At 49.5% G+C, this 13,547-nt stretch overlaps 1 protein-coding gene across 5 annotated transcripts in view; it reads left to right on the top strand.

Moving 5' to 3' along the window:
• Window positions 1-13,547, top strand: part of ITGA11 (integrin subunit alpha 11) — a 53,629-nt gene that overhangs the window by 13,739 nt on the left and 26,343 nt on the right. For all 5 annotated transcript variants that reach the window (XM_069798667.1, XM_069798664.1, XM_069798665.1 and 2 more), the window contains exons 3-6: window positions 8,719-8,828; window positions 11,163-11,254; window positions 11,539-11,653; window positions 13,189-13,316. In XM_069798667.1, the coding sequence (XP_069654768.1) occupies window positions 8,719-8,828; window positions 11,163-11,254; window positions 11,539-11,653; window positions 13,189-13,316 (445 nt within the window). The remainder of the gene's footprint in view (window positions 1-8,718; window positions 8,829-11,162; window positions 11,255-11,538; window positions 11,654-13,188; window positions 13,317-13,547) is intronic.

Below are 13,547 nucleotides of genomic sequence, written 5' to 3'. Positions count from 1 at the left end.
TGGGGGAAAAATGTTCTTAGAGGCCCAACCTCAGGGGAAAAAGGGAAAAAAAGTTCCCTCCATCTTTCATCTCCCCTCTCCCAATTGCTTTTCTTGATTGCTCCCCATCATCCCATGGGCAGGAGCTGTGTCACTCCCTAAAGAAGGACAAAAGGACCCGCTCCCTCCTCCCACACGTGCACGGGAGGACGTGCCAACCACCGCCCTCAGCTTTCCATTGCCACCAGATGCTCCAGTACAGAAGCAGGAGAGGAAAAGGGGTCCAGGGGGCAGGTTGTGCCTCCACAGGGCGTACGGCAGCAGCCATGATGCTCCACGCAGCGAGTGCCGGGACTGCTGCCCCACGCCGGCTTGTGTCTGCAGATTGAAAGTTTCCAGCTATGTAAAAAATGACGCTCGAGAAGAGCTGGCTGTGGAAGGAAAGCCCTGGGAATAAACATCCATTAGCCTTCAGAAGCCGTAAAAACAATAAATATAGCATTCCCGAGCTGGCTGAGGCCAGGGCTTCGCTGATGCTGCTGGCAAGGTGGCATGGCTGGGGAGCGGGACCCCAGCTGTGCTGGCAGCTGGATGGGCTTCAAGGGCTGCAGATCTAGCATTTGGGATGCTGGATGCTCCCTAGCTGCTCTCTCCCTCCTGAGTTCATGTCTCGTGCTGTCCTGACCCCGCTTTGTGGCAAAGGGGTGCTGTGAAGCCTTGGCACAGGATTTGGTCCTCTTGAACCCCTCCCTGTGCACAGTTCCCCACTGCCCTCAGCAAGAGTTCACCCTTGTAAGCACCCCAGGGCTAACTTCCCCCTTCCAAGGATCCCTGGAGGGGGGCAGCCCTGAGCCCCCATCCCCGCGGCTGCTCCAGGCACAGACATGACGTTTCCAGTCGGAGTGCGGCCAAAGGGAAAAGGAGGAGGGAGAAGAGAGAAAAATCTGCTTGGTGGATTTAAAGCTATAATTGTGCTGATCTGGAAAAACAGTTAAAGGGTTTGCTATTTCCCTACTACTGCGAGAGGCTTTCTTGGCTGTAATTCTCCTGTGGTTTGGCCAGTACCCGAGAGCTTGGATTATTTTGGTGAAAGGGTACATAACTGCAAAGCATTCCTCCAGCATGGGGATAATGTCTGCTCCTGGCTCTCCCTCCCACCACGCCAGAGCTGCAGGCACAGTCTGGGTGCCGGGTGCAGGATGCTGTAGCAGCCCACCCCATCTCCTGTGTTCAGGGGTTGTCCCTTTTTTGGCACAGTATGGCCTTTTTTCCAGAAAATCCCATAGGTTCTGTTATTAGCATCGCTGAGCTCTTTGGGGCTGCTCCATGGGTTGGTCTGTCCTTGCCCGGCACCTTCCTGGAGTGCCTTGGAGGACATGGGATATCTGACATCCCCAGGGCAGATCTTTCTTGCCATAAAGCAGTATGGTTATCGCAGACTCCAGGGTCAGTTTGCATCAGTTGCAAGGTTAGGCCTTTTTATTTCTTTTATTTTTTTTTTTTTTAGAAAGCATTTGGTCTAATTGGAAAAAGAGATGTGGTCTTGTGTTGCTTGCTGTAGGGCTTGCAGGAGGACATCTGCTTTCAGGCAAGCCCAGGCTGCACTCCACTGACACACTCTTTCAGCCTGCTACCAACCAAGAAGAGGAAGGAAAAGGTTTGCCAGCCTGTCCAGCGAAAAAGCAAAACTGCGCTCGGTATTTTTTTCCACAAGGGACCCAAGAGGAGGCACATGCAGAAATGGGCATTTGGGCTGCACAACAAATCCAGGCAGTGGAGAGCAGCAGCTCCACAGCTTCTGAGCTCCCCAGCTTCTCCACCTCACCTTCCCCACTCCAAGGGCCTGAAAATTTCCTCTGCCCCAACCCTGCGGGTTTACCCCAGGCTTTCCAAACTGCTGCGGCAAGAACAGCATTCCCTAACCTACCTTGTTTAGTCTGGAGAAAAGGAGGCTGAGGGGAGACCTTATCACTCTCTACAACTACCTGAAAGGAGGTTGTAGTGAGGTGGGTACTGGTCTCTTCTATCAAGTAACTAGTGATAGGACGAGAGGAAATGGCCTCAAGTTGCACCAGGGGAGGTTTAGATTGGATAGTAGAAAAAAATTTCTTTACTGAAAGGGTTGTCAGGCATTGGAACAGGCTGCCCAAGGAAGTGGTTGACTCACCATCCTTGGAGGTATTAAAAAAGCACGTAGACAAGGCACTTCAGGACATGGTTTAGTGGGTATGGTGGTGTTGGGTTGAAGGTTGGACTTGATGATCTTAGAGGTCTTTTCCAAACTTAATGATTCTGTTCTTTGCTTGCTGTGATGCCTGGGTGGGCTTCCCCCTCTGAGATGCACCAGGACTTTTAGGAAGAGCTGGAGGAGGCACATCAAGGACAAGCTTCAGCAACCAGGCCCTTGGTGCACAGAAGAAAATTGTCTCCTTGGTGTTTTTTAAAGCATCCTCATTGCACCATAACATTAGCATCCAGGTGCAGCCTTAAGACCCCAGCACCCCTGCTGCAGTGAGACTGGGGGAGGCTGGAGGTGGAGCGACACCAAGTCCTGCCTGTGCCACCACAATACACGTGTGCTGCAAAATATCTATACCCTCACTTATGAAGATCTATATGGAGGAAGGGTGCCTTGCTTCTTCCCAGCCCATATTATTCACCCATAAAAAGGCCTTTGCAGTCACATCATTATTTAGAGTTGGGGGCTTGGGGCCCTGGTGTCAGAGCACCGAAGGGCAGCTGGATGGTGCTGTGATATTGGAGCCGGTGACCCAATGGTGCCTCCAATGCAGAAATGTGTGGGTGGGAGAAACCCCCCCCCCGCCCCGTCAAATGCTGTTAGCAGGTGGTAATGGGTGACTGGGGAAAGCAGGAGGCACCTGGTGAGAACTGGAGTCACAGATCAGCGTTTGCTTTGGAAACCTCCAGAAGAAAGCCAGGGATTGCATGAGTCCTGATGGACACGTGCAGCCTACAGAGAGCATCGATCAGTAGCTCCAAATGCTGCAGTGGAAACCCACAGCTGGGCCAAGAATCACTGATGGACCTCGCCTGTAAACACTTCCTTATTACAATATCCCTAAGTAAAAGGGAAAAAATTACACCAGGAAAAATAAGAAAGTATCATTACTGCTGACCACAATATTCTGCGAGTTCCTCAGACATGTTTTGCAACACGCCCGTCGTCTGCTATTTTAAGGAGCACTCCGGTAATTTTGCTTACGGCGATGTCTGTGTAATTGCTGCAGCAGCACGTGAGGCTTGGATCCTGCTTTCCTCCGTGTCCTGGTGCTGGGTCCCCTGGGGCTGTTCCCGCCATGTGGCCACTCGGTGTAGGGGGAGATGGCCCGCCAGGTCCTGCCTGGCCATGGGAGGGGTTTACAGACGCGCTGTGGGAACGGGCTGTGTAATTAGGAGCATCCATTCCCAGCTCGACCCGGTGCACAGAACAGCTGGGTAAATTACAGTTGTGTTTATGTTTCATTTTGCAATGAGAGGGTTTGTTATAAAGCAGAGAAAACGTTGATCAGCCTTTAAAAAAACAACAACCGAGGGTGCTTGTGCATGTCGGTGGCAGATGGACAGCCTCCTGCAGGCACTCCCTGTGCAGAAGCAGGAGGGGACAGGAAGGGACAGGGATGGGGACAAAGCCACATGCCCAGGAGTGGGTCAGGGTCTGGACCTGGTTGCTTGCACTGGGCACTGTGGGCTCAGTGGGACCCAAACCTCAAAGCAAGGATGCACTATGTTTTGGGAGAGAAATCGCCTAAAACTCACCAAACATGGGGATGGAGCACTGCAACTGCTCTGTCATTAGTAGGTTGTCTATTAATTGGGGTAATATGGGGAGCACAGGGAGACTTGGGAGTGAGCAAGAGGCTCTAATGCCTCCACTGGGAATGCTTCTGCCAAGGAATGATTTATCAGGTATTTAATGGGCAAAACAATCTTGCAAATGGTGTAACATTCCCCTGCAACCACCACTAAATAATGAGCCTGAATGGCTCGTTGGCCATGAGTCAGCCCAAAGCTGGGTGCTGGAGAAGAGCCCCTCCAGAGCTGTGTGAAGGATGTCAGCCCAGAAGCAGCGCGAGGGCTGGAGATGATCAGGAATGGATCAGGATGAGATGATGTTACGTACAGGAGAGAGGGATGTGAATGAAACAACCACGGACAAGAGGAGCATCCTCTCCTGGGTGGCAGTGCCAGGGGACATTGTCCCTCACTGAGGGTAATGGAAACCTGATACAGACAGTGCAAATACTTTCCTGTTGTAACCATCCTCTTCCTCCTCCGCCCCGGCCTTGGTTCCCAGGCTGGGTGAAACATCTTGCTGCTGCCAGGTGGGAAAGCAAAGGTTTGCATCGCTCCTGGCTTTGTGTGCTGTGCCTTTTCAAAACTGCTTGCTGAATGTACCCAGTTGATATTATTTAACACACTGTTAACCCAGTGCACATCAGGACAGCTTGTTGGTGCTCCCAGACCCAATGTCTCTTCTCGCTGCCAACCTGCGCTCCTCTCCTGGATGCCTCAAGCTCCCTCCCTGGCTGCCCCTGGCCCATGGGACTGCTCCATAGAGAGACAAAAAAATTGGTTTGTCATCTTCTGATATCCAACACGCAGGTTTTAGCTGCTCGTGGTGAGCAGAACTGGCCGGAGCAGCAGTCTGCCCATTGCTGCCCGTGCAAGGCGATGGGATCCTCACCATCAGCTGAGCTGTCCTGCATTGCCTGTGCTCTTCAGTGGAGCTGTCTCATATTTAAGGATGAAAAAATGACCAGAAATTGATGAAATGATTTGCTAGTGGCTACACAGAAAGCTGCTGTCAGACCAAGGACTCATTTTCAGGTCCCACATCCTCCTGTGCCACCATCTCATTGACTCCACCTCTGTTTCTACCTCTCCTTCGACTCCCACTAGGTATTTTTTTCCACTGTTGCCAATGTGGAGAAAAACATTTCAAAGTCCATTCCTCTGTCACACTCCCTCCAAGGAGCCCCGATCCCATTTAAAGTTTTCCACAGCTGAACTTTCCCTTTCCTGAACCTCCTTAATCACTTCTTCATCCAGTTCCATCTTGAATAAATTAAGTGCAAGTGAATTTGCTTTACAGGAGATTAAGTGTCCCATTGATTGAAAAATCCTGTGAAAAGCATAGTTGCTTCTCCATTCCTCCCTAATCCCTGCATTCCCGGATCACCAGCTAGACATACCTTCCTTTCCTGATTTCTTTCCATTTAATCAAAATATCTTAAGGATCAAAATGAGCTTTGCAACCTCTCCGCAATGCACCCAGGGAGCCTGCTGTGCTGGGGGGGGGGGGGGTATTCCCTTAAAAAGTCCGGAATTTGATGGATTTGGTGGACCCTTCAGCTGGGGTGTGGGATCATCATGCATATGGGGCAAGGGGCTGAGCTACCTCTGGGCAAAGATGCTGGAGGTACACCCGAATAGCCACAAATTTTTAAGCACTCAACTCTGCAACAAATTTCCCAGGGAAATGCTGGCTTCTCCATCGCTTGATGCCTTCAAATCAGGGACGGATGTTTTTCTGGGAGATGTGCTCCAGCCAAACATAATTTTTTGGGTTCAGTACTGAGATAACTGGCATGATTTAATGTCTGTGACACAGGGAATTTCACCAGATAATGTTTTGACTAAGGGAAAAAAAATACCCCAATAATTCAATCAGGACCGAGCAGCTGTGACTCTAATTGTTTTAGACACCGAAGTACGGCAGTGCTTGGGTTTTATGTTGCCCTGGCACTGCGCACACTGCTCGTGCCCATGTAAAAAAATAATTTAAAACAGTGCAAAAAAAATGCAAATTGAGCTTGACACATCATTTTGACGTTTGATGTGAGGCTTGCCCCCCTGCAGCCACAGACACAGCCGTCCCATCCCCAGCCCAGGCAAGGCACTGGAAGCAAGACCCAGTATGGGTGCTTTGCTGGCAAAGCAGAAATTGGGTTTCCACTCCCTTCACTGCACAGACAGAGCAGAAGCTCCTTGGGTATTTCCACCAGCAGCCTGGTTTTCCTTTTTTTTGTTTTTTCCCAGGATGAAAGTTAAAAATATGTCCTCAGACATGTTGCTCTGAGCAGTCTGCGCTTTTCACATTTCATCCTTTTTTTTTGCTTTTGTTTTCCCCATAAGGAGTACATGAAAAGGAAGGCGAGGGCGGGCTTGTTTGGTTCTTATTTTCTTTTAAATCTTCATTTATTGGCCAAGCCATGACGCAAGGGCCTGCCGCTTCGCTCTTTGCAGAGGGCTTTGCTTGTTTAGCATCAGGCTGGGGCGGGGGGATTGCAACACTCCAGGGAGTACGAGGGAGGAGATTTGGGGTGACCCAAGGGTGCGTGGAGAGGGGGAGAGCTGGGATGGAGCCGGGGATGGCTCTCTTCTGTGGCAGAATGCTCCAGTTGGATTTGGGTGGTTTGGGATGGGACTTTTTTTCTTCTTTTTCTTAAGGAAAAAAAACACATTAGAGCACAGGTTTACAAACCATGAAGTAAAGGAAGAGGTTTGTAAGCAACCTGTGAGCTGGTGAGTAGAGCAGCATCTCTGACAGCCGACTTTGGCGAACACTTACAGCATCCCTGAAACCGGCACCTTTCAAACAGCTGGAAAAGTCTTTTCCTGAGCTGCCAAGTTTCCATGAGAATTTGACAGCTTCAGCTAATTAATCATTTAAATTTAACCAAAAAGGGAAAACAATGCCATTGTCTTTGGGAGACAAAAATTCTGGTTTCATGAGCTTCACAACCCTTTTGCATTCATGGCAGCGTCTGTAAATATTTGGGCTTTCTTTGAGCTTCTAGCCCTGACGTAGGGCTGGGGAACTGGGGCAGTGGGTGGCTTGCCCTCGTGATCGTCTCGCATTTGAAAGAGATGCTTTGACCTAATAACCGCTGCTGTTCGGGAGTATTTATTAATGGGTAGTGTGATAATATTATTATGTGACTATTAATTACTGGGAAAGTCCCAGATAGGGTTTTCTGCTGGGGCCAGGGGCGAGGCACACCCAGGTGGAGCTGCACCAAGAAGTTCATGTTAGATCCCATTTGTGTTAAATTCTTCTTTAGGAATTGAGAATTAAAAAATGAGAACATCCTCTTCTGAGGTGTCTCAACCTGTATTTCTTCTCACCTTCAAAGTCTTTTTCTCTCCCCCTCCCACATCCTTTCACTACATTTCACATCTTTCACCTTCCCCCCCTCTCTGACCATGAGCAAACAGGCATTGATAGTGGGGCAGAGGCAGAGGGACATGAGCAAGGCTTCTTGTACAAGTCAGGGAGAAGGTACCAGACTGCCCTGAGCTTCTGGTTGCTACTGAGGATGGCTCCAGATGGTTATTATTTTCCCCTAATTAATCTCCTCGTTAGCAATGAAGCTGTAAGACAGGAAGTATTTCCATGAGAATCCTTAAATGCCGCTTAGATTTTGGAGCTTTTAATTTGGTGAGCAATTCCGTTTTATAGTGATGGAATAAAAGAATGAGTGTTTAGTGTCTTTGCAGAAATGGAATTTTGAAAAAATGACCATTTCTGGTCTAACAGGGAACATCTGTGCTGGGGATGGTCGCTTTGCCAGCTGCTGGGTAGGGCGGTGCAGAACAAAAGCGGTCCTGTTTATCTGGCGATCCAGACTTGGACGGTTGCATCCACCGATAGGATTTTGCAAGTAAAAAAGCAATGGGGCAGATTTATTTTGGGCTAACACATTGGGAGCAGAAGACGCCAATAACACGTGTTTCAGGGTATTTTTGAACTAGCCTGGAAGGAATGGTCAAATTCCTCAAGTCCTGCTCTCCTCCTCCTTTGGTTTGCTGTTTTGTACTATTCTGGTCAAGTCCACAAGAAAAAGTGCAAAAAATGATTGCAATGTCCCAGATACACCCCAACTACACCCACCCTTGGTGGGTGCATGCGTTTTTATCAGCTCCTCTTATTTTAAAGAACAGATAGATGCCCAAGGTCCTCACACACCGCTGAGCTGGGGATCCTAACGTACTGCTCCAGGTTGCTCGCAAGTGAACAACCCCAAGTTGGAGCAAAACTCCTCCAAATTCACTTTTTCACCTTTTTAGTGGGGAAAATTCCCTGTGGATCCCAGCGTGAGTCGCTGTCACTGCTATACCAGCTCGTTGCTATTCCTTTGGGTATCGCTAGGCAGGACTCCTTCCTACACATCCATGTCCTGAAGGCAATCCTGGCATGAAAAGGTTCCTACCTGAAGCAGCAGTGAGAATAGACACCTCCATTCCCCCCACCCCGGGGCCAGCTGTGCCCACCACGGGACCTCAGACAGATGCTGAAGTTTTCGGTGCCGGTCATGACCTGAGGTGGTGATGGCGGTCCCCTGCTCCACCCCGTGCCATCAGATAGTTTTGCAGACCTTGCTTGCTGCTAGACATTTGTTCTGCCCCCATTGCATCTGATGGGCATTACTTCCAAGCAACAGTGAGTCATCAGCCCCGGCTTATTGCTGCCTGCTGTCGTGCGAAGGGGAAGTCAAAATAATGCTTTTGCTGCTTGCACTGAGTCAGGTCAGGGGAATGATGGCATCCCCCCAGCAAGGGACCTTCTCCTGACACCTCTCAAACCATGAGCCGGGGATCTGGGCTGGGGAATCCTTTTTCCCAGGGCAGGGGGGTTCCCCTCTGGCGGTGGCTGTGGGTTTGTTCCCGTGCCTCCCATCCAGTCTCTGGGCACTGATGGACCCCTCTTTCCTACAGGCTGGTGGTGGGAGCTCCCTACGAAACCAATGGCCAGCAGAAGACAGGAGATGTCTACAAGTGCCCAGTGACCAGCGACACCCACAGCAACTGCACCAAACTCAACCTAGGTACCACACACCCGCGGAACAGTGAGGGGAACTGGGCATTTCTAACACGATGCTTTTTATCAGTGCTTTGGTCTGTAAAGATGCACCCTGTTGCGTTGCCCAGATTGTCCCCAAAAGCATGAGGACTGCATGTTTTAGGAGGATTTTTAGATAAGGAATTATTTCAGGTGTTCACATTACTCCCGGTGCTGAGCTTTAAGCAGCGTTAGGGTACAATCAAGCAAATTGGAATAAAGTAAAAAAAGTTACTTATTTAATATAGCTTGAACTGGTTTATTAAATGATCAGGATAAACTTATCCATGGATAATGGTGCCACTAGCAAATACCTGACTGCACGTGGCGGTGTCTGTATTCCCTCTCCAGGGAATGCTGGGCTGACGTGCCCGCTGCAGCTGGTTCCCTGGACACAGACGAGTTTTGCATCCCAGCTCCCAGCGGGTTTGGTATTTGGGGAATTATCAACCAGCCCCACCACCCCCAGGCCCCATCACTGCTGTGTCACAGAAGGAGAGACCCTGCGGGTGCTCTGGTCCCACAGACATCCCAATCCCATCTCCCTGGAGGGATAGAGCGACTGGTTTCTCAGGATTTCTCGGGCTGGAACAGCACCGACCGTGCCGACAGCACAATATTGCGACATCGGGACGTGCCCTCCCCTGGTCGGGGCAGTGCAAGGCACGGGGGGGACAAGTCCCCTTTGCTGCCCAAAGTGGGATGCCCAAAGGGCATGTCCCTGTCTCAGTGGGGAATGTGAGAGCCGGGGACTTTCTCATGGTCCTGAGGAGCATCGCTGGGCTTTGGGGGCAAGCTCTGGGATTTTTTAACACTGGAGCAGCTGTTCTCACTTTATTTTTCATCATTATGAATCTGAACCCTCCTGGGTTTCTACCAGAGCTGATAAGGGAGGGGGAACTTTGGATCATCTGCAATATTTGATTGATTGGCTCCAAATCTTTTATTTTTTTAAAACATTGTTTTCTTTTTTCCTTTTTTTTTTTTATTTGCTATGAGAACATCAAGATTCTTCAAGGAAATCTCTCTCTTGTGTGTGTAAATTTGAATCTTGCTAAAAAGCAATCCTTTTTCCATTGGAAACAAGTTTCAAATTAAAAGATCAGTTCCATGAGGACATCCTTTTTTTTTTTTTCCCAATTAACTTGTCCAGTTAGCACAATCCACTGAGTAATCCATTGAGTAAAACCAGACGCAGAGCTGCCTGGTGGGGATGCCAAGCTGACAGGGAGCGTACAGCAGAGATGACTGTAGTGTGGAGAAGCACGAGCTGATGTGGGTCTGGGGCTCTGCCCCTGCCCTTCCCATGCCGAGCAGGCAGCGGGTGCAGGAGCTGGCTGGGAGCATCCTGCTTCCCACCGCAGAGCTGCGGTCGCAAGGTGCAGCATACCTGGGTACCAGAGCAGGACAGCAGGGTGTCAGCATCTGCAGCCAGGATCCTGGAGGATTTATAATGTGAGATAAAGCCCCTTTTTCTCTGGCTTTGCTGCAGCATGCATGCAGACAGCGGGTGAGAGCAAGCTCAGGGCGTGCAGGCGAGAGCCAGGGCTGCAGCCAGATGGTCCGTAGGGGAGCAGCAAGGGGTTGCTGGAAGGTGCTCAGCTTTGGGCTGAGCTCCTTTGAGCTCTGGGTTGTGGCGCTCAGTTTCTGAGCCTCCACTCAGTTTAAACCTCAGTAAGAAACTTCCAAAGGCCACAGGCAAAGAAACCAACCCCCCAATTTTACCATTAATTGCCTGATTTCCTCCTTCTCAGTTTGCTTCTCAGGCAAAACAGCAAAGGGGAGCCCTGGCTCACGGGGAGCTGCGTTGCCCCCTGAAGTGGAGGAATGGCTGGGTTAGGCAGCATTCAAGTCACAGCTAAATGATATTGGCGTTAACAGAAAGACAGGGCTGCCCTGGGGGCTGTTCCCAGTTCCTGAGCTATGACATGGGAAACAAAAGCAATGCACAAATGCCTGCTGGCCTGGCAATAAAAGACAAGATGCTAGAGCCACTCAGAGAGGTTTCTTCCTAAGGACTGACTACGTAAGAGATGCCGTCTCTGACTCACAGCTTAATTCCCTAGAAGACTTTTCTTTTTCTTTGTTGTGGCATCTAAGAAAAAAACCAATTCTTATCTTGACAACTGCTTCCAAAGAAAAGCAAAAGCACAAAGTCTGCAGTGTAAGTAGGCAGAGACAGCTCTCCTCCAGCTGTTCAGCTGGGTTCCCTCTTGATGCCAGAGATTCCCAGAGATGCCAGGGAGCACCACGGGGACGTGGGCTGGGTGCCCGGCATCCCTGCCCAGCAGCCATCTCTAACCGCATCCTCTCTCCGAAGGACGGGTAACGCTCTCCAACGTCTCCGAGCGGAAGGACAACATGCGTCTCGGCCTCAGCCTGGCTACCAACCCCAAGGACAACAGCTTTCTGGTGAGGAACGGGGGCTTCGGCACAGCCTGGCCTCCCTGCGCCGAGAGGTCGCTGCAGGGTGCATGTATATCAGCGTGTAAAGGCATGCAAAACCAGATGCATGTACAAAAGCATGTAAAGGCATGCAAATACACCTCTTTTTATATATGCTGTGTGCACCGTGGGGCTCAGAAACCTCACCTTCCATGGGGAAAAAGATGCCAAAGGAGAGGACAGCCTTGCAAAGCAGCAATTAAAAAGTGGCAGTTTTAAACCCATCCTCGATGCTTGATTTTCTCCCCCAGGCCTGCAGCCCTCTCTGGTCCCACGAGTGCGGGAGCTCCTACTACACCACGGGCATGTGCTCCCGGGTCAACTCCAACTTCAGGTTCTCCAAGACGGTGGCTCCAGCTCTGCAGAGTACGAGAAACAAACTGCCCTGCGGCTCTAACCCTGCCTTTGAAGTCAGAGGGAATTTCTGTTCTCTAATCACTTCAGTCCCATTGAGAAAACAAAGCGATGTCAGTGTTTAAGCGAAGGCAAAAGAGCAGAGGAAATGGTTGCAGGGAAGTGATTCAAAGGGGGTTACGTACACAGACATCTGGTAAACATTTTCCTTTTGACTGACACCCGGGGAAGACAAAAAATACCTTATTCTTCCAAAACCAGAAATAAAAGTATCCAGAATATTTTATCAGCACAGCTAGGAAGGCAAAATAGGGAAAGAATTCAGACCTTGGCCACACAAAACAAAGAGCTCATTGACTGAAAGCTAAGTATTTGGGCCCAAATTTGTAAATTTGGATATGTGATTTTATTCTGAGGTATTAAATAAGCTTCCTGGCTTTCCTGTGGGTGGTAAGAAATTGCAGAAGCCCGTCCTGCACCGTTGGGGCTCCCAGAAGCTCTTTGCCCCAGCCAGGCATGGGGTGTGACGCCCCAGTTCCATCACCCGTTTGGTATCGTTTAATTCTCATGGCGTAGAGCAGGGCACAGGAAAACAGGACTTCTGGGGGACAGAGGCAGTAAAGGCAGAGCCCACCACCAAATTTTCAGTGTCACTTCCCTCTTTATAGCCAGAAGATGCTTTTAGCCCTCGCTGCAAAGGGTAATTGGGGTTTTTTTTGAGAGAAGGTGGTTAACAAGCAGAACGTTACCATTTAGCAAGTGGGATGCTGGAGGTTGGCTGGGTCCCAGGGTGAGCAGGGAATCAAGATGGTGGCATGCAGCTGAGGACCACAGTGATGGAGCAACCCATGTGTGACTCCAGTCTGTGGATGCACTAACCCATAAATGCCCACATCAGGTGAAAAGAGCAACTGATAAATGTGTGTCACTGGGAAATTCAGCATCTTCTGGTTTTCTGCAACTTTTGTAAATAATGTTATAAAATATAAGCAAAATAGAGAGATGACACTGAGCAATTTTCCCTACTGAAAACCAGTCAACTGGCTAAATCCTTCACAGCTCATACTGCAGAGCATAGCCCTGGGGTCCTCGCTGGGGGTTTTGGCTGTCTCGTTGCTGAGGATTTAATGGGAAGGGGAGGAAATACCCGACTTGCGTTATATGGCGAGTACAGGCAGGGCTGAGGAGTGACTCAGGCATAAAGCATTGCTCCGCGGGAGGAACAGAGGCCGGATCCTGCCTGCAGTGGGCCACTCTTTGAAGTATGCAACTATATTAGACCGGATAAAGGTCCAAATCTGAATCAGAAAAGATACCGCTGAGTGTTATTCTTAGAAAGTTATCCAGTCTTTTCTCGGCAGAGAGGATGCTTGTGGCTTCTCTCTACCTTATTGAAGCCCAAAAGTCTTTATGAATGATTGAAATAAGATTTTTTTTTTCAAAGAAATCATAAGAGCAAGTACCTGACTGCAAGGAATGAAGCCATAAATCTCCCCTTTGCAAGCATTGCCAAGGTCTTTCAATAACACACTGCCTATTTTTCACAGGATGCCAGACGTACATGGACATAATCATAGTTCTGGATGGATCAAACAGCATATACCCTTGGGTTGAAGTTCAGCACTTCCTGATAAACATCTTGAAAAAATTTTATATTGGCCCTGGCCAGATACAAGTAAGCCCCTGCACAACTTGTGCATCCCTCCGTGTCATGCAGAGTCCTCTGGCTGTCCTCACGGGGCCCTTTTCAATGTCCCTTTTCTGCCAATATGCTGTAATTTGGGGCCGTGCTTTTTCAAAATAAACTTTCATTGTATGGATATTAAAGCTGAGCCCATGGAAATAATGCTCACATTAATGTCCTAAATGAGCTATGGAGAGAGCAGCACCCCACACCCCAACCAGG

The sequence above is a fragment of the Haliaeetus albicilla genome, chromosome 12, assembly GCF_947461875.1.
Source record: "Haliaeetus albicilla chromosome 12, bHalAlb1.1, whole genome shotgun sequence".
NCBI classification, from domain to species: domain Eukaryota; kingdom Metazoa; phylum Chordata; class Aves; order Accipitriformes; family Accipitridae; genus Haliaeetus; species Haliaeetus albicilla.
The sequence above is the reverse complement of the archived record's forward strand: the minus strand, read 5'-3'. Positions and strand labels throughout refer to the sequence as shown.